The 18,947-nt window shown below is 42.2% G+C and overlaps 1 protein-coding gene across 2 annotated transcripts; it reads right to left on the bottom strand.

Moving 5' to 3' along the window:
• Positions 1-161: 161 nt before the first annotated feature.
• On the bottom strand, positions 162-18,862 carry EFCAB14 (EF-hand calcium binding domain 14). 2 transcript variants are annotated; one of them, XM_064147603.1, is made up of 11 exons: positions 18,551-18,862; positions 17,545-17,693; positions 14,103-14,248; positions 12,124-12,222; positions 9,734-9,844; positions 8,524-8,598; positions 7,515-7,706; positions 6,751-6,831; positions 5,379-5,490; positions 4,138-4,269; positions 162-3,192 (listed from the first exon to the last, which is right to left on the bottom strand). In XM_064147603.1, exons 1-11 carry the CDS (start codon positions 18,724-18,726, stop codon positions 3,017-3,019), a joined length of 1,449 nt encoding a protein of 482 aa, XP_064003673.1. In that variant the 5' UTR covers positions 18,727-18,862; the 3' UTR covers positions 162-3,016. The 2 variants fall into 2 exon arrangements, with proteins under 2 accessions (XP_064003673.1, XP_064003671.1); XM_064147601.1 differs by having other exon boundaries at positions 8,524-8,601; positions 18,551-18,861.
• Positions 18,863-18,947: the final 85 nt, after the last annotated feature.

Below are 18,947 nucleotides of genomic sequence, written 5' to 3'. Positions count from 1 at the left end.
CGCCCTCTCGGCCCCGCTCCGCCCTCTCGGCCCCGCTCCGCCCTCTCGGCCCCGCTCCGCCCTCTCGGCCCCGCCGCTCCGCTCCGCCGCCGCGCTCCGCCCGCCGCCCCGGCCCCGCCCGCCGCCCCGCTCCGCCCCTGCAATGAAACGGCCGGAGAGGCAGCGGGGGAAGCCAGCTTTTATTGAGATAAAGCCGCGTTACATGGAGAAAAGCGCGGAGTGCCGCGAGAGAGAGCCGGCGGAGCAGCGAAGCACAACGCACGGCCAGCACGGTGCGGCTCTGCTCTCTCGGTGGGGCAGTAACCGAAGCGAAACACGCACTGACCCCAACACAGAGGTCACCCACAACCCCGCAACACCAAAAGCAAACCCAGAATCCCATCACAACTGACTCTGCCTTCTGTTCCGTGGTGTTCTGAATTCAGACGTGTTTCTCCGAGGACTCCCCCTCCCAGCAGGCAGAAGCACACAGCCTTCCCAGGTTGGCCTTCAGCCTCCCCTCTGGCAACCCACGCTCCGCAGGTGTGAGCGAGAGCAGAGCAGGCGCAGGACGCTGTCCTAACTACACCCGCGGCTCTTAGGCCCTCTGCCATCCGCAGCATCACTAAAACCTAAAGCCAGCACCAGGACTCGGGAGAGCGTGGGGGATGGAGACCAGCAGCAAAACGGGCACACGCTGCTATCAGCTATCCTTGGCCAAAGAGCGACCACTGGGCTCAGCGCAGATCACCTTTCCTTAAACACCTGATAGCACAAGCCCAACCTACTACAGCAGTTACTACAGCAGTTACTACAGCAGTTACTACAGCAGTTACTACAGCAGTTACTACAGCAGTTACTACAGCAGTTACTACAGCAGTTACTACAGCAGTTACTACAGCAGTTACTACAGCAGTTACCGATCGACTGCGCTCTGGCCGTGCAAATGAAGCGGCAACGGACAGCCAACTCCCGCGCAGCTTGGCTCCCTGGCCACAGGCAGAGGACACAGGTGGCTGGAGCAGTGCATGCTCTCTCTAGCTGACAGTTTCACTACTGCTGTGGAAGCTCCTTCTGCAAATAACAGCAGACTGCAACAAAACACAACGCTGGTAGATTCACCTGGCAATACAATCGTCCTTTAAAGTCAGTTAAATTCCATACAAATTAAACTTCCAAAAATATCTTGCAAACTCTGGCATATAGCTATGATACATTATGTACAGATAAAATACCAGAATGGTTACCTCTTATTGCTCTTTTTTCCCTTTTTTTTTTTACTTGTTTATATTTTTTTTTGTAATTTATTTGGTTAAGGAGTTATACAGTAGTGTATAAAAGGGTGTGGGAAGTGGCAAGAAGCAGATACTGGCTTCTTGTCCTCTCAAAAGCCAAGGTTGGTTGGTTTTGTTTTAAGTTCTACATGCTCAAATGCCACATCAAAAGCATTTTCATATTGGGTTACGGCTGCCATTATCCAAACAAGACAGGAGAGCAATGGTGAAAGAAGCCTAGGCAATGGGTAGCAGGGTTCCATTTTGTACATACATTTCTTCACTGATTCATACTTCCAGAATACAATCACTGAAAAAAAAATCCATTCTAAAGTTATATGAAAGTCAACAATTATGAACCAGGCTCCACATAAACTGATGTTTCATCAAGGTGGACAACTTGCAATTCACTGATCATACAAGAAACTGCCAACAAGATCACTGGTATTTGTGAGAAAAATAATCCAACTTGGCCCTGATCTAGCCTGCAAGTGAATTCCTTCTGAAAAAGTCACTATGTTCCAGAAAGTTATAAACACACTCAGTGTTTAAATCCACCAGAATAAACAAATCCTTACTTACAAAGGGCAGGTGTCAGCAGAGAATGACAAATGCCACCGCACACTCCTGTCATGCTTTTCATATTCCCCTATTAGTGAGAATACAAAAGTTAGAAGTATCCAGAGGTGGTCATGTTCCTGTTAGTCAGGAAACAGCCCACAGGTCTACTTTGGGCCCTCCCATTCCACTCACAGTCCTAAAGACCAGGTGCTTTACTCAGAACACTTCAGAGTGACCCAAACAACCACAGATGAAAGAAACTGGCAGTATCAGCAACCTTGTTCAAAATATCTCCAGCGATTAGTCAGTGACACCATGAGTACACCACTGAGTGTATTTACTGCTGCTGCTAAGCAGGCTGCATTGTAGACTTTTACATTTCAAGCACCCATTAAAGATATTCAATACTTATTTATTTTTTTTTAAACAGAGGCTTGTCTCACAAAATGCAATCTGGATGCAATATAGCAAAGCTAAGAGAATGACAAAGTGAAAACCCAAGCACTTGGTAGTTAATTGCTCCTGCAGGCTCACGACATAAAAATGCTTTTCAGCTCTTCCCTCTAAAAATAAATCCTGCTATGATTTACCATTCTTGCTTTCCTCTGACTCAGTCTGAATTAATTCCTGGGTATACTTAGTCAAAATTGAAAATTTAGCTGAACCTCTTAACCACCCCTCCTAAGCTCAGCCTCTCATTAGCAACAGCTTAGTACCAACACAGCCCCTGACACAATCTTCTCCTTAAATATGCATAATTTACTGTATCTCAAATATTTACAAGCAGAAGCAGCCCATCTTTACAAGACAGATTTCCTTCTGCTCTACATAAAGTGCAGCTCTCTAATTTAAGGCAAATTTCAGTGAAATATAAAAATCATAGTTTTATTTTAGTATGTACACACTTTAAATTAAAAACCAAGAACTCCTCTGAAAAGGAAAGAATGAGAGGAAAATGTTTCCAAGTTTGGGATTTTTTTTTCTGGATTTTAACAGTCCCAATATTATGTCCTAGTGACATATAAATTTGTAAATTTCTCTTCACTAAATGCAAATGGAAAACCAGAGGTGGCCATGTGTACAGCAATTTAGCTCCAAAGATCAGTAAAACACTGGGAAAGTGCAGATGTAGCTTTCTTATGTCCCGTAGTTTCCTTTAGCTACAGTAGCATCCATCAATACCACATTCCTAGATATATATCCTAGACATCTAAAGCTAATCTCAGTTCTTGCAATGAGTATTTCTCATCTCCATCTGTGTCAAACTTCTTAAAGCTCTGCAACTCTGGGGCTGTAGAGCCAAGGAGCTTTTGAAGATCCTCGTATGATAGTTTTCCATCAGCATCTTCAGCTGCTTTTTCAAACAAATTCTGAAGATCTGCAAAGAGAACAAGGGTTGGGAAGTAGCTCCTTTAAGTACACAGGAATATCCTATCAGCTGCTCTTCTGATTTTACTGCATTATGTCTCACTACCTAGTAAAGCATCCCCAAGTGTGCAGTTTGTCCTTTGCACTGTCACAAGCCAAAAGTAACCATTTGGGAATAAAAAACCACAAATATTTCTGTATTAAATTACATTATATCTGAAAAATGTAATCTGTTTCTGGCCACGACTAATGGCCTGTTCTACAACCACTAACTGCATACAGATGCAGTTATCCTCCAGAAAAGCAAGCTCTGAATGACTGTTGCTATACCAACAGTGCAATGATATAAAGGGAAAAGTGGGGATTGGCTTCCTGCTGCAAAGCGTTGCCCTTCAGCAGCTGAAGAGATTGAGCAGCAGGATCCAGAAACCATTTATTGATCGGGCTGTGTTCTCTTACAGAAAACAACAAAAAACCTCCAAATGATACAATAAAATACAGGAGAAAATGGATAAAAAGAAATAAACACAACCATACTCATACACTCCTACTTCACAGTCCTTCAGCACCTTAATTCTGCCCTTGACTCCCCTCCCAATCTCTAGGGCACTCTATGTTTATAATTCACACTCCTGTTTAAATCCAATTCACACTCCTGTTTAAATCCCAGTTACTTTTCTTTTCCATGTTAGCTCTTCACACCTTTTAGGTTTTCTGGCTGTGGGGTTTTTTTTTGTTTCTTTGGTTTTGGTTGGTTGGTTTGGTCGTTCTTTGGTTTTGCTTTTTGGATTTGCTTGTTTTCTTTTAATTACTTTTTCTTTATGTCTATAGTTCTCCAGCTTTTAAAATTCACCTCACTTCTCCCAGAATACCCAGGAATGCCTCCATAATTGGCTATATTTATTAAGATTTATATGAAATAGAAAAAGAAAAGGTCAACTTCAAAAGGACATACCTTCAATGCTGGAAATTCCTGGTAAGGACAGATGTCTCTGCTGCCCATTACTCTCTATGTTGTCATCAGCTGACCTTGAAGTCAATCTTAAAAGGTCTATGGGCTTTGCTGTAGCATTCAGACTACTTTCAACTGTTACAAAACAATTTCTGTTAGTCTTACTAATCCCACAGAATTACAATTAGCAAAATACTTTCTTGAATTTTACTAATTTACTTCACTCCTTTTTTTTTGCATCACAGATGCCATATGGGATAAGAATGCTGCAAAATCATTTCAGTGTTGTCCCTTTTTACCAATAACTGCAAAGAAAGAAACTTTTCTTTCTTTTTTAAACAGTCATGCAGCTTTAATCTTCCATGCTGTACTAGGGAAACGTGTATTTGTAAACCCCATATAAAGACTGCCTTAGAAGGGTTTTCTGCTTCCTGATCTGAAAGTACTGAGCAAGCTTTTTATAAGCCACTTACATCTGCCCACCTGGGCTGCTTTCTCTCCGTCAAATCTACCTTCCTCAACAGCAGGGTCTAAACTTCCAAGCTGCTGCTTAGCACATTGCCCACAAGCAGAGTTCTATTGAATTCAGGTATTTAAAATCTTTTCAAGAGCATTAATTGAATATATAGAGCAAAACTGCAGAAATGAGACTAGACAGCAGAGATTCAGACCCTTCCTCTTTGTTACACTTAGGTTTTGAAAAATAAGAAATTAAAATAGATGTTACAGGGTATAAATTTCTACAGGTTTCTCACTGTATGCATATAAGGAAGTGGGGAATGGACTGAAGCTTGAGGAGGATAAACTTAGACTGGATATTAGAAAGATGTTCTTTCCAGTAAGGGTGGTGAGACACTGGAACAGGCTGCCTGAGGAAGTTGTGGATACCCTCTCCCTGGAGGTGTTCAGGGTTGGTTTGGATGAGGCCTTAAGCAGCCTGGTCTTGTGGAGGGTTTCCCTGCCCATGGTAGGATGATCATCATTAAGGTCCTTTCCAACCCAAACCATTCTATGAATCTATAAAACAGAAGCTATTGACACATGTGAATCCTGCTACATACATGGAAAGCTGCCTTCAAACTCCTGCAGTCTGGTTCAGAGCCATCAGTTTCCTACTGCTTTAAGGGACATAACTTTCACCAAAATCTTAAGGGACAATCTACATTATCCACCTTCATCAGTTATTCCTTGAGTTACACAGGGAACCTTCAGGTTTATGGACTACTATTATACAACATTCTTACCATTCTTTGATGTCTCAGTGAGTCTGTCATTTGCTGGCTTGCTCGAGAGAGCACTGATCATCTGAAGCTTCTCTCTTAGTTTTGATACCTGAGAATCTCTAGTTTCTATTTCCTGCATATGCAGAAAAAAAAGCCAAATTTGTAAACAGCACCCCTTCAACAGATGGAGGGTAAGTAGTCATTTAAAATAGGTAAGTACTTTTGAGTGACTTGGGAGATCTCCAGGCTGACCAAAATTTAAATGTTAAGATTTGAAAATTTTAAAACTAAACTAAAATAAAAGGAAGGCAAAAAAACCCTCAATCAGTCTATGCAAAGACATGAGGAATAAATTCATGTGGTCTGTAAGAAAAGCAGAAAATCAGTACCTCAGCCTGAAAAATAAGGAACTCTTTTGCAGACACTGATTTCCTTATTTCTTATACAAACAAGCAAGACTCTGAAAAAAATCATAATATAAACCAGCCAGACATATCTGGAGCAAACATTTATACATTAATTGAATTGCATCATTGTTTCAGATGCTTGCCTGCAGTACAGCTAACTACCTTAGCACAGGAGTCACTGTATCTCTGTCAAAGTCAATTGCACTTGGTGCCATGGTCTAGCCTTGAGCTCTGTGGTAAAGGGTTGGACTTGATGATCTGTGAGGTCTCTTCCAACCCTGATGATACTGTGAACACAGTTTTTAATGGTCTCCTTCGCTCTTTTTTATGAGTAGGTTCCAGGTGATAGGTTGAATTCACATCAATCCAAGCCTAAATCTGACAGTGTAGCCAGTTCTTTCACCTGCTTTCTTTCCAGAAGATGAAAACTAACCTCAGCAGCACTGCCTCCTATTCCCAGTCCACAATTTGCCCCTTGAGTGTTAAGATAACTCAGTTGCTCACCAGCTCATTACCAAGATGTAGATTTTCATCAATCCCTTGACTCTATTAGTGTGATGTCTCTTTAGATCAACCCAAGTTTTTCTACCTGGATAAAAGCCACAGCACATTGGTGGTTGTGAACCCACAACAGTTGGGCTACCTTTGCTGACAGCGTGGCAATGGGTGCTCAAACAATTTGGGTGACAAACTTTCCTCTAGTCCCACCAGACTCTTGTAGCTGCATGGTGGGATATTACTGCAGCTCTGTCATGTTATCTTATATATAGTCAGAATGGCAAGACCTTAAACGTTTCTTCCATGCTGATTGACTTCCTGTCCCAAAAATGGAGTGGACAAACTGCTGTTCTACTCTGGACTTTTAAAAAGGAAATTGAGCAGATCAGCCTGCTCACAGATCTTCCCTCAATTAAGTCTTATTTACCACATGGTTACACAGACAATTACATGTTCTAGTAACCCAATATTATTTGTGTTACCTTTACCTTCAGTTCTTTATTTGGATTAGTTTCATTATCTAGTTGATCTTCATTTTCCACTTTTACAGAGGTAGTTGCATCATTCCCCTACAGAAAAAAAAATGAAGGAGAGGCAGGTTTATTTGTCTGCTTATTATGTTCTACAATAGCTTCTTTCCTTCACATTTGGCAGGCATGAAGCAGGAAAAAAAAAGGAAGAAATACAAGCTAGAATAAACATGGAGACAGGGAGTTACGCAATTTCCATTTACCACAGCAGCATCAACATGATCCTTACTGCTAAACATACAGAACCTGTCCTCACAGACTTGCCTCAGTATCATATAAGAAAGCACTGGAAAGATTCAAAGCTTTAATTTTAAATTCTATTAGTTTTCCTTTTTTTTTTTACATTTAAGCACTGCTGAACAGTCCAAAGGCCCACCTAGTTCCTGAGTTGTCTTAAAAGACTACTGCCAGAGTGCCTCACTAAAACACAGTTAACGAGTTTTATGAATCCCATCCTATCTCATGAAGCAGTCACTCAAGTCTTAACTCTCACAGTGTTTTGGCTGTTTTCTGTAGGTGCTGCAGGGAAGAAATAAGCACTTCAGAGATACTCTTAACACTGGTCATCTGTACAGAAACATGGAACAAATCCTAGCCTTTTAAAATTCAAGGTTTCATCCTGGTATTTTTCTTTAGTTAGGGTTGACAAGCTCTACCTGTATTGCACAGAAAGTACTGAAACTGCTAGCCAGAGTAGGCATCCTTGGTCATCAAATACTTACCACATAGGTAGACAAGTTTTCTCTTTTATCCAGATTGTTCACAGCAAGGGGAGAATTCTCTAAGCGCACAACCCGCTGGCTGAGGTTACCAATCGCTGAATCCACATTTAGAAGCTTGATGTCATTCAACTTTTGGTATCCCACTACAGTATTACTTAGCTCTTCCAAAGCTGCATGCAGTGACTGGTTGTCCTGAAACATAAAACCATCACATGTCAGTTACTTAACTTCTGCAGCACTCCTGCTATTAACGCTACAGTGACTGACCCAGTTTAACCAGGAAGACTTCAGGATTGTCTCTCCACTGACACCACTGAAAACATTCAACTGGAAGCTTCTATAAAATTATTTTAGCTTTCAGAGTTTGAAGCAGATTATTCCTCAGGGCTAACTGCTAATGTGATCGCTTCAGCTGTGCGAGCAGGCACAGAAAGCCCATTCATCTCATTTTCCAGGGCAAGCTTAGTAACCACACCAATTATCTTCCCCAAGAAAACATGTACTAGTCATATTTATACACAAGATTTGCTTTTTTAGGAAGATACTGACTATCTTAAATGCAAATAAATGCTGTCATTCCCATCCAACCGTTCAGCCAAACACCTACACTTGATCTCTTTTTTGTTGCTGAATCTCTGGGTTCCACACCTTGACACACTGAAGGATGACTCAGTACATGCCACTCCCAAATTTGCTCAGACTGGCAACTACCTGCTGTAAAATCCACTCCATAAATAAGCTTTAACTCATTTCCATTTACATGAGCAAAGTACACCTAGAATTTTTACTCCTCACCCAGTCAGAACACAAAATGCTCTCAAACTAGGATACTTTCCTGTTTGCACATACACAGGAACAGCAAAATTATCTTCTATTTTGTTTTGAAGGATGCTACCTGTGTTGTCTTGATAAAATCCACACTTTTTTGTACACTACAGTACTGCAAAACACAAAACTAACGTAGCAGTGATGCCTGTTCCAGTGTTTCTTATGCAAGGGAGAAAAATACCTTTTTGCAGTTTTCTGTCTGGTTTGTCTTTCTTGGCACAACAGTGGAGGGAAGTGAAGGTATCTGTTTCAATTCCTTCTAAGGGAAAAAGTAGAAACTCATGTTACCAAATGCTTGTGAAAAAAACAAACTAAGCTTTCAATAACTGGCAGGCTGAAGCTAAAGATGTTTGGCTACGATTACAGCCACTCGTGTCTGTTGTGCATGCAGAATTTCAACTAAGCTAATATAGTGTTTTCTCTCTCAAACACATCAGGTCCAAATTTGTTTTAATGAAACTCTCCTAATTAGCTCTTCTCCCTTTAATGAAGTATTATGATACACATTTCACTGCTACCATACACACTGCCACAGCTGCAACATTCTCACAGCACCCACTGACTGAATCAAGTTTTATCCAGTGTCTAATTTAGATTTTTATCTGCAAACACTCTTAAAGTAGTGTTGTATTGCTGCTGAGCTGAAAAGCTTTAATTATTGTTTCAGTGTGTTAACCTCAAGTGGGAGGTCAGTGTAACTACAGTGACTACTTCTGGTAAAGATGGTCAGTAATTTCAGCCTCATGTGCATCCTCAATTCAGTCAAACAACTGTCTCAACACTTCCATATTCACAATCCTAAAACAATCCAGACAGAAGCCATAAGCAGTAACCTACATCACACACAATCAGAGACTCCCAAAGCTTTGCGCAGCAGGAAGCAAAAACAATCTGCAGAATAAGAAACCTAGTGGGGACTCAAAATTCTGGTTCCAGAGAAATACATACTTGGCACCATATAGGAAAGGACACACAGGAGTTATGAGGATGAGCTTATCAATGTACCAACTAACAGTGCAGATAGTAATCATAAGCAGTATCCTGCATCACACAGAAGCAGAGATTCTCAAAGCTCCGCATCTGTGTAGCAGGAAGCAAAAATCCACAGAAAAAGAAATCTAGTAGGGACCCAAAATTCTGGCTCCAAAGGCTATATGGTGCCAAGCATGCATGGAGATGCCACAGGAATTATAACATAAGCTTATTCTTGAAACTTCAAAAGTATTTCAAAGGCATAAAGGCAGAATTCCAAACAGTTCTTAAACTTGCTCCATATTATGCAGGTCACTCTTAAGATCGCAGAGTCACAAAATTAACTGTGTTGGAAAAGACCTTTGAGATCATCAAGTCCAACCTATAAATGTGACAGTAAAATCAGTACATTTACTTACCACGTCATTCTGGAGCATTTCTATGGGTTTCTTGTATTCTTCAATAGTTGTCTGTATATTTTCAACATCATGGGAAACACTGGTAAGTGTGCTACCTATGTTCGCTACCGTCTGAAATAAAGAGGGCAAAAACATCAGACTTCCTCAACCTGCACCCACCCAAAGACTCAATCTGCTAAACAATGTTTAGTTAGTGGAACTGCAGGCAGACTGCCACAAAAATCTGCACCTGAATTTCAAGTATTCTGAACTTCCTTTGCACCTTTCATCAGGCTGAACAAAAGGCAATGTCCAAGAGGAGCACCCTTAGTAACCCTTCAAGACTCTTACCACCAGCAGGCAGCTCCTCATTTTCAGGCACAGTACCCAGACAGAAAAAGACTGAAAAAAAAAACCCCAAGAACAGCAGCCTTTACACAGAATCACTTAGGTTGAAAAGGACCTTTAATATCATCAAGTCTGACCATTAACCTAATGCTGCCAAGTCCTATCACTTCCCTCACCCAAAAAGTACACCTGCCCAAGCCATGAGCACCTAATTTATCCAGCAGAATGCTATGGGAAATGTTATCAAAGGTTTTACTCAAGTCTAGGCAAACAATATCCACAGCCTTGTCCTCATCCACTAAACAAGTAACTTTGCCACAGAAGGAGACCAATTTAGTCTAGCAGGACGTGCCTTTCTTAAACCCCAACCCATGCTGACTGAGTGTGATGACCTGCTTGTCCTGTACATTAATGTGATGGCACTTAAGATGATCTCCATAACTTTCCCAAGCACCAAGGTCAGGCTGATGAGTCTGAAGTTCCCAGGTTCCTTTCTGGCCGTTCTTATAGATGGCATCACATTTGCTAACCTCCAGTCAACTGCATCCTCCCTGGTTAGTACGACTGCTGATAGAGGATTTATTCCAAGAAAAGCAGGTAATTCCAGATAGCTGGATGCAATGGACAGTTGAGCAGATTTTTCACCAGGACTATCAAAAGCCAGGCTACCTAGCTACACTCACTGAAGTTCTCCTGTGTGACAGAAAGTAGTGTAACATGCACACAGAAGTTAAAAACGAGTCCAGCCATCAAAATCAATTAACTTGACACTTATAAACCATTAAAAGTGTTGTATTTAGACCTCCAAATAGCTTCCTCTGCCATGAAGGCGCTGGCATTGTTCAGCATAGAGAAAACTACAGGAGCACCTTACAGCTGCCTTCCAACACTTGAAGCTGGAAAGGGACTTTTCATACGGGTGTCTAGCGATAGTACAAGAGGGAACTGTTTGAAGCTGAGGGAGAGTAGGTTTAGACTGAATCTTAGGAAGAAGTTCTTCAGTACAAGGATGGTGAGACTCTGGAATAGATTACCTAGAGAGGTTCTGGATGCCTCCTCCCTGGGGGTGTTCAAGGCCAGGTTGGATGAGGCCTTGAGCAGCAAAGTCTAGTTGACAGGCATCCCTGCCAATGGCAGGGAAGATGGAGTAGATGATCTCTAAAGTCCCTTCCAACCTAAGTCATTCTATGATTCCCTGGTTTTAGTATATCAACCTTTCAAAACATAAATGCAAGCAAGATCACATCAAGAAAGTAGTGGAAATAGATGCCACATCAACTTAACATACTTAGCCTCAACGGCAAAGACTGGAAGAACTCAGAAGTTCCCAAGATCTTTGATTTTTGTGAGGTATGACCAAGGAACACCGAAAATCCTTGGTGTTCAGCAGACTGCTGCAAGCTGAAATCTGTTGGGCCTAACACTTTGTCTTGACAGTCTAAAGGCAGTAAGGTGACAAGAAGATTTTCCTGCATTTTATATATACACAGAGAAAGCGAATGCAGGTTCCAGGCTAAGTATTCCCTTAAGACTTACTTGTGCTATAATGCAGTAAAAATCCAACACATTAACAACAGCAAATTACAGATAGCTTACAGTACTCCTCCCAGAAAAATAAATCTGAGCAGCTTGATCAGCCAAACCACACTAATTGCTTAGCATATGACCAGCTTGGTAATTATACTTTAATGCTGCAGTATAGCAAATGAGAAGTGGAAACTCATAAAAGCCACAAAGACTGGACTGGCATCTAGGTGTCAGCTCAATATAAATGTTCATTGCTAAATAAGCAGAACTGCTGGGGAGGAGACAGGGAAATTATAGAAGTGACAACATAACACAAAGGCATCTCCAGAAAGGGACAAACAAGACCTTCAAATCTTTCATCTCCCATACACTGTCATATGATTATACAACATCAAGTACATGAAGTCCAATTTAAGAACAAGAGAAGCAACTATTCCTCACATGTAATTCAGGTAACTCCTGTTGTCACTGCTGCCTCCAAGAGCCCAGCCGCAGCACAGAACACATTTAGCAATAGGCACATTTACAGTACTTGCCTTCTGAAGCTTCTCTACTGTAAGAGGAAGAGAAATCAGATCAGAAGCAGACTTTATGTTGTTTTTGAGATGATTTACTGTTGAGGTCAAGAGCGATATCTAAAACCAAAGATAAATATTTACAATTAGTAAACATAATCCCAATTCTGGCCTTCTAATGACTTGATTTCTAACAAAACCCAAAACATAAGGCAAGACAAAGCATACATGTACACAAAACAACACACACGTCTCTAGATTTGAAGTCCTGCCTAGACTACATTAAAAGTGTCTTTTTTTTGGCAAGGGAAGCAATGGAATGAAAGCTACAAAAGCCCCTTCTTTTCAAGAAGGTAGCCTCTGCCCATTTTACACCAATACTCTTGGAAGAGAGGCTGTTGTCCAAGAAAGACTTAAAAATTGTGCAAGAAGGCTTTACATGGAGGAAACAGTCATCCCCTTCTGTATTTATCAATCAGACCTGCCTGGCAAAACCCAGCAAAGCCATGCATCTTCCCCAGCTGAGCAACAGGCAAAGAAATTGCATGTATCACCCAAACCTTCTGCTACTGAAGTGGAACAGTGACACTCAAGAAAGAGCAGGTTAGCTCTATTTCTGTCAGCTGTTTGACCCAGACAGCAAGTAACTCAGAGAGTCTTCAAGATTACTTATTCATTCCAGCTAAGACATTGTCAAAAATATTTTAAACAACTACATGCTAGTTACTAACTGCTAACACTGTCACTTTAAGATCAATTTGTAGCCATCAGTAGTCAAAATGAAGGAAATTAATTTATTCTCACATGAGACTACAAAGAAGTAGAGGATAAAACTCACTTTCTTCTAGTTAAAAAAACAAAACAAAACCTTGTTTTGCAAGCTGAGGAAATAGGCAAGATACTGATTTTACATTAGGACAACACTGATGGGCTGGTGTGCAGTCTTTAGTTCCACAGCTGTGAATATTGGCTGAAGTAATTCCCAGAAGTTTATCCCAACAATACTTGGAAAAAACAGTAACTAAATTTTGATCACCAAAAGAGCTGTCTCAGACTCTAACCATGCCCTGCAGTAACTCAAGGGTCTGCAATAATCATGTGCATGTATCTGTAACATCAAGATGCAGACGGTAGCAGTTTAGGAGTTGAGTGAAGCACCTAAATATCTGTGGATAACTGCATGCTGTCAGATGCCAAAGAAGACAAGTCAAATTTTCAAATGTATTTATGTGCCACACTAGGCACCTAACCACTGTGTGGGACTGAAGGAAAAACAATCTGAACAGGCACCTCAGTACTGTTAAAAATGGAGCTCAAAGTACCAATGTCAGGGAAGATTCTCCACACACACCTCTTGATATCACTACCTGTGAGCAGCTCCAAACATTTTTACCCTCCAAGGCAAGAATTTCACTAACAGCCTTGCTAGAAGCTTTGTTTGAAACACGAGTTAATGCTGCAGTTGAGGAAAGAGCTTTCTGTTAAGTGGCTTAATTCTGGCCACGTAAACAGAGCTAAGATTTACACCAGCTCAGATTCCAAATGTGTATTAGCAGATTTTATATTCACAAGCCATCAGTACTTCACTTGTAGATACATGAACTTGTAATGATTCAGGTGACTCTTTTCTACACTTAGGAAAGATTTGCAGATGCTCTCAGGAGTCTGAACTGTCAAATCTCTCATCATAAACATCAGGGGGTTTTGACAGGAATATTAAGAACTGCACAGTTCTCAGGTTCTTTCAGGTTCTGCCTGAAGCCTTTCCAACAGTTGCATAATTTCTCCTCTTTGCAACCAGTCTCCAGTCCAACTGGAGACACTCAAACCTTTTCTGTGTGGCTTACATTCCATTTTAAGTTTCTTGTCTAGAGTTTAGCATATAGTCACAGAAGTCCTTAGATGAAAGCTCAGCACTGCACTTGAAATTAATTTCTGCAAAAATAAATCTGAATGGAATATTGTTTTATTTTTCAAAACCAAGCACTGATCCATCTCACCTGTTTATTGATCTCTGTGATATTTATCCAGATTTTATTTAGCCCCAGTTCTCCAGTCTCAATTTGTTCTAGTTGCTTTTGCTTCTGCACCAAATCTTCATTCAGTTTAGGAATTTCTTGGAATGATGTCTTTTGATTAGATTCCACTAAAGAAATGAAACAACAATTACATTTGTTTCTAAAAGCAAAACAAAACCTCACAAAACCAAAGTGAAACGACAAAACCCAAACATCAAACAACCAACCTAATGCCAAACACAAAATAAACAGAGTCCAGGGAAACAATATTGAAAAGCAGAAAAACTGCAAGCAGCAACTTCTGCAGCAGTGAAAGAAGGCAATAACAGTTATGACATAAGAGTTTATTGCCAATTCAAAATTAAATGTTTGCTCAAAATGACAGCACTTTAAGAGTACTAATGTTTGCAGAGAGAACCCAGAGGGACCACACTAAATTTGACACTTTGCAATAGTACTGTCATTCTGGGAAGCTTCAGCAGATCTTTATTTAGTGCAGTTATTTTGCATTACTTTCACAGAGCAACATGAAATAGTAATGAGGCTGGGAATAAGAGCTGCCAAGAGCACCAGGGCAAAGGAATCACCTGAAATGAACCCCAGTGTCCTTTTCAAGCCTGCAAAGGGGCTGCTGACAATGAAGTAAATTCCAAAGAGATTAACGTGGTAGCAGTTGTGGCATGTGACAGAAAAGCAACTGAAAAATATCTGGAAGATTACACACTAGCATCTGTTGGTAAACAAATCAGTAAAAAGGATCCTTTGAAATCAAGTCAGTTATTACTGCAACTAATACTCTAGGGAGAGGAAACATACAGCTTAAACCAACACCAGTCAGCCCCAGAAATGCAGCTCTACCAGGTCTGCAGTGACTAAGCTGTTTAGCTTCAAGAGCCATTAGGCAATCCTAAATCCCTAGGCCTAAGAAACAAGCAGAGGTTTTGAGATAGAGATGACAGCTCTCCAAAACCCACACCTCCACCCTGCAACTGGAATGCTCCACAACAAACTGCCACAGTTCAAATCAGACTACCAATAGCAGTGAGACCTGTGTGGTGTGCAGATGGCAGCTTCCAGAACAGATTTCTATGTGTGACCCCTCTGACCAGAAGCGTTCACTGTGTGACTGAAGTGTTCACACTTCAGCAGTGTTTCATGTTCAAGGAGCAGATGCCTAAATGAACAAAACTGGACTTGCATCTTCAAAACCCACTTCACTTTTCTTGAAGCAAGTCCTAGAACTTACTCCTTAGTACAGAGTAATCTGCATTGATAACCCAAGAGCTAAACATAGGTTTTGGTTAAGAAAGAGCCTGAAAGGTGTATTTTAGTCAAAACAGTTAGTTGTGTGCTTGACACAAACAGTTCGCACTGAATCTCATGTTCCAGAGGACTCCTGTAGACAAATCATCTTCTGTTCTGCCACTCCCACTGCATACAGTGAAACTCCAGTTTTTAACAGTGCTATGAAAGTTAAGTACTGAGTGCATTCTTATCATTGCTAATAACTGAAGGAAGACAGCACAATGACTGCCCCCATCCAAACATTCAGATGCAAAGATGTCTTTGTTTTCAAAAAGCACTGACACTATACTCCACTTGCTCAAAGCATGGCCGAATATCAACAAATATCACTAGAAAAATCTGTTCTCATAGGGGAAAAAATCTGGATGAAGATTCAGGAGGAAGGTGGCTCTTCCAAACTTGCTGAAGGACAGACTGGTCCTATGTCTTTGTTTCTCCACCCATACCTATCTTACCAACACACAAAGTTACCTTGCGGAATTAGGTTATTCTTACTTTCTGCTTTTTACTTATTTTCCATGCTGTGCCTCATTATGATGCTCACACGCACCTTCTAGGCTTGCTATTACAGCAGCAAGGAAATCTGAGACTATTTTATCACTAAATGAAGTATCATTTTCTAGCAGAACCATTGAGAAAAAACCCAAGCACATCTGTAACATCCAGGCGGTAAGCTGAGAATAACTGCTTTAACAAAGAGGTCTGTGCTGAAAAGGAATGATGAAACTCAACTGCACCAAAGCCAGCAACTGTTGTCATCATGCAAAGCTTTTACTGTCAGTACATAGTTTAAGTAGACCAATCCATAGAGAGCAGCAACAACAGAGAAACAGCGACTGCACAGCTGTACTGTAGGCTCACAGCCACAAAGCAGCACCTATAACTGATGCTATCCTCTGTAACCAGTGGACACCAGTTACAGCTAACTTTCAGAGTTCAGCATCAGTTAAAATAAAAGCACACCTACGGGCAACAATTCCTCTGACTCCCAGCCAGCCAGCAGGTTCTACCTTGGCAGACAATTCACCACCTCACAGCAGAGTTACATACCTGAACAAAAAGCCCTGAATACCAACAGCAACAAATTTCTGCACTCATTTCTTCAGTACCTCTTTTACGACACGCAAATGAAACCCTCTGCTTACATCCAGCCTTAGAATGCTCCTAATTTTTGAACTGATTTCAGTAGCCTTATTTTTAAGGTCACCTTCATGTCATGGGCACAGAAGTTTTAATCCAAGGCTATGGGACAAACCCAACAGTCAACAGCAGTGCTTCTCAGGCAAGACATAACTATCCAGCTTTCCTGAAGCAACTAAAGGCTACCTGAAAACTTAAGCTCCACTCACACAGCTCCTCAGCTTGTTCTTGTCTTTTTCAATATATAAGATCTCAAACACTACTAAAGTAAGAGACCAAAACATACCCTATTGTCCAGAGATGAGGTAGAGAGAACCAAGAACATACACAACTCAGAAACCTCACTGTTTATTAAACTTTAGCACTACAGAAGTTTTAATACTGAAATCTTACATGGACAGAGAAAAGCTGACACCTACAAGCAAAATGCTTCACATACTCCCTACTTCAAAGCATTAAGTATGATGTAACTCCACACCATATGCAACACAGAAGTTGAACAAGTCAATGCAAGCAAGACAAACATTCAGAGGATACGAAGACATAATACCACAGCAACATTCAAACTGCAGTAAAACTGCAGGAAGTATTAGAGGCTTTTAAAAGACATCAAGACAAGAACATTGTTTTCCATTCTTTTTTTAAGGGATGCATCAAAGTCCCCTCGACTGCCTTTATAGGGCTCTTTCTAAATAGGGGATTCCTTCAGAATAGAGCGCTCCCAAGTTGGGAACTTTCTAAATGTATGCACAGGCAACCACAGACCTAATCCAGTGTCCCTGCTCCTCAGAAGATATAGAACAGGCAAGAATAGACAACATTTGCCTTAGATTCATCCAGCCTCCAAGAGTTTTTGGCTCAGAGGACTCCTCGTTGTTTGTTTTACTCAGTACCTTCACAGCTTTGAGTAAACAGGCAATTAAAGCTCTTCACACTGCCCCAAGCAAACATGAAACAGTGGAGTTACATTTATACTTACTAGTTCGAAACTTCTCCTTTATTGCATCGAGATCCTCCTTGAGAGCTACCTGCATCCAGACTAAGCCAACGCACGCCACCACACAGGCGGCCAGAATGACAAATGCACATAAGGGGTAACAGAATTTGCAGCATCGTAGATAGTCTCCCCTGGATCAAACAACAACAACAACAACAAGATTGTGAACATTCAACAGTACCCAGGAAAGTTTCATTTTAAACGCCGTTCTATCAACGGATGGGACAGTGATGGCACAGCACACACTCTGGCTTACAAGAGCTAGCAAAAAGCCTTTCCAAGAATAAATATGGCAACACATCGAGATGTGGGCTATTGCTCTCTGTTCACTTTATCCTCAGGAGGGACATCTAACATACTTAAGGGCAGCTGTTAGGCTTCCCTTACTGAAATGCACTGCTGTGTTCAATGAACCTGTTAGGCACATTTGCTTGGTAGCTCAGCAAGCAGGCTTCAAGAACGATCATCGCTGTAACGTTATGGCAAATATTTTAGATCATCCTGAACTGCAGAAGTCTCCGTTTCTCTGCTGCATGCCTGCTTTTACTAATTCTCAGAGGCACATTAATAACGCAGGCAATGAAAAGTTTTAGTAACAAAAGCTTATCACGTCCACAAGAAAGCCAGCACTGTGTCAGCTCACTGATGCAGGACTACGCTGAACACAGGCACAGATAGAGGCAGCTGCCCTCGAGCTGCTCCACGGACTTTAGTTTCTCCAGGCGTAACAGACAAATCCAAGAAGAAAAACGCCAGGGAATGTCTCAGATCAACTTCTGGCCCCAGCGAAGGAGACCTGTTGGACCACATATAGTGCAGCGCCAGCTCTTTCCGGGCAGTTCCCAATCTGACCCTCCACAGGCAACGTAGCCGCCGCCAGCTCCGTGCGGAGACTGGCGCTGAGCAGGCTGGCTCCTGCTGCGGCCCAAAGACAGCCCAAAGCGGGTAGGACCGGGCAGGGGACTCGGCAACAATCCCGGGGACTCACTTGCCGCAGCGGGTCCGCGCCCCCGCGAACTCGTCTTCCTCCGAGCTGGACTCGGAGTCGGAGGCGGGCGGCTCGGTGCGCAGCAGCCGGTGGCCGGAGCCCTTCTTGGCCGACTTCTTCCTGCGACCGTCGGCGGCCAAGCCAATGAGGGCGTTCAGTTCCTTCCGCTTCTTCATCCTCTTGTGGGCTGGCGGCGCGGCCGGCGGCTGGCTCCCGCCTCCCTCTTCCTCTGCCGCCGCCAGCGCGCCCCGGCTTGCCAGCCTGCGGCCCGGCCGCGGCTACAGGCGCTCCGCGGGGCCGCGGCCGCTGCTCTCCGGCCGGCCCCGCGGCAGCACGGCCGGCCCCGCTCCCTCCAGCCGCCCCGCCCGCGCCATGGCTGCTCCGGCCCCGCGGCGGC

This window comes from Pogoniulus pusillus, chromosome 8 (genome assembly GCF_015220805.1).
Source record: "Pogoniulus pusillus isolate bPogPus1 chromosome 8, bPogPus1.pri, whole genome shotgun sequence".
Classification (NCBI taxonomy): domain Eukaryota; kingdom Metazoa; phylum Chordata; class Aves; order Piciformes; family Lybiidae; genus Pogoniulus; species Pogoniulus pusillus.
Note: the sequence above shows the minus strand (reverse complement) of the source record. Positions and strands in the feature narration are given on the sequence as shown.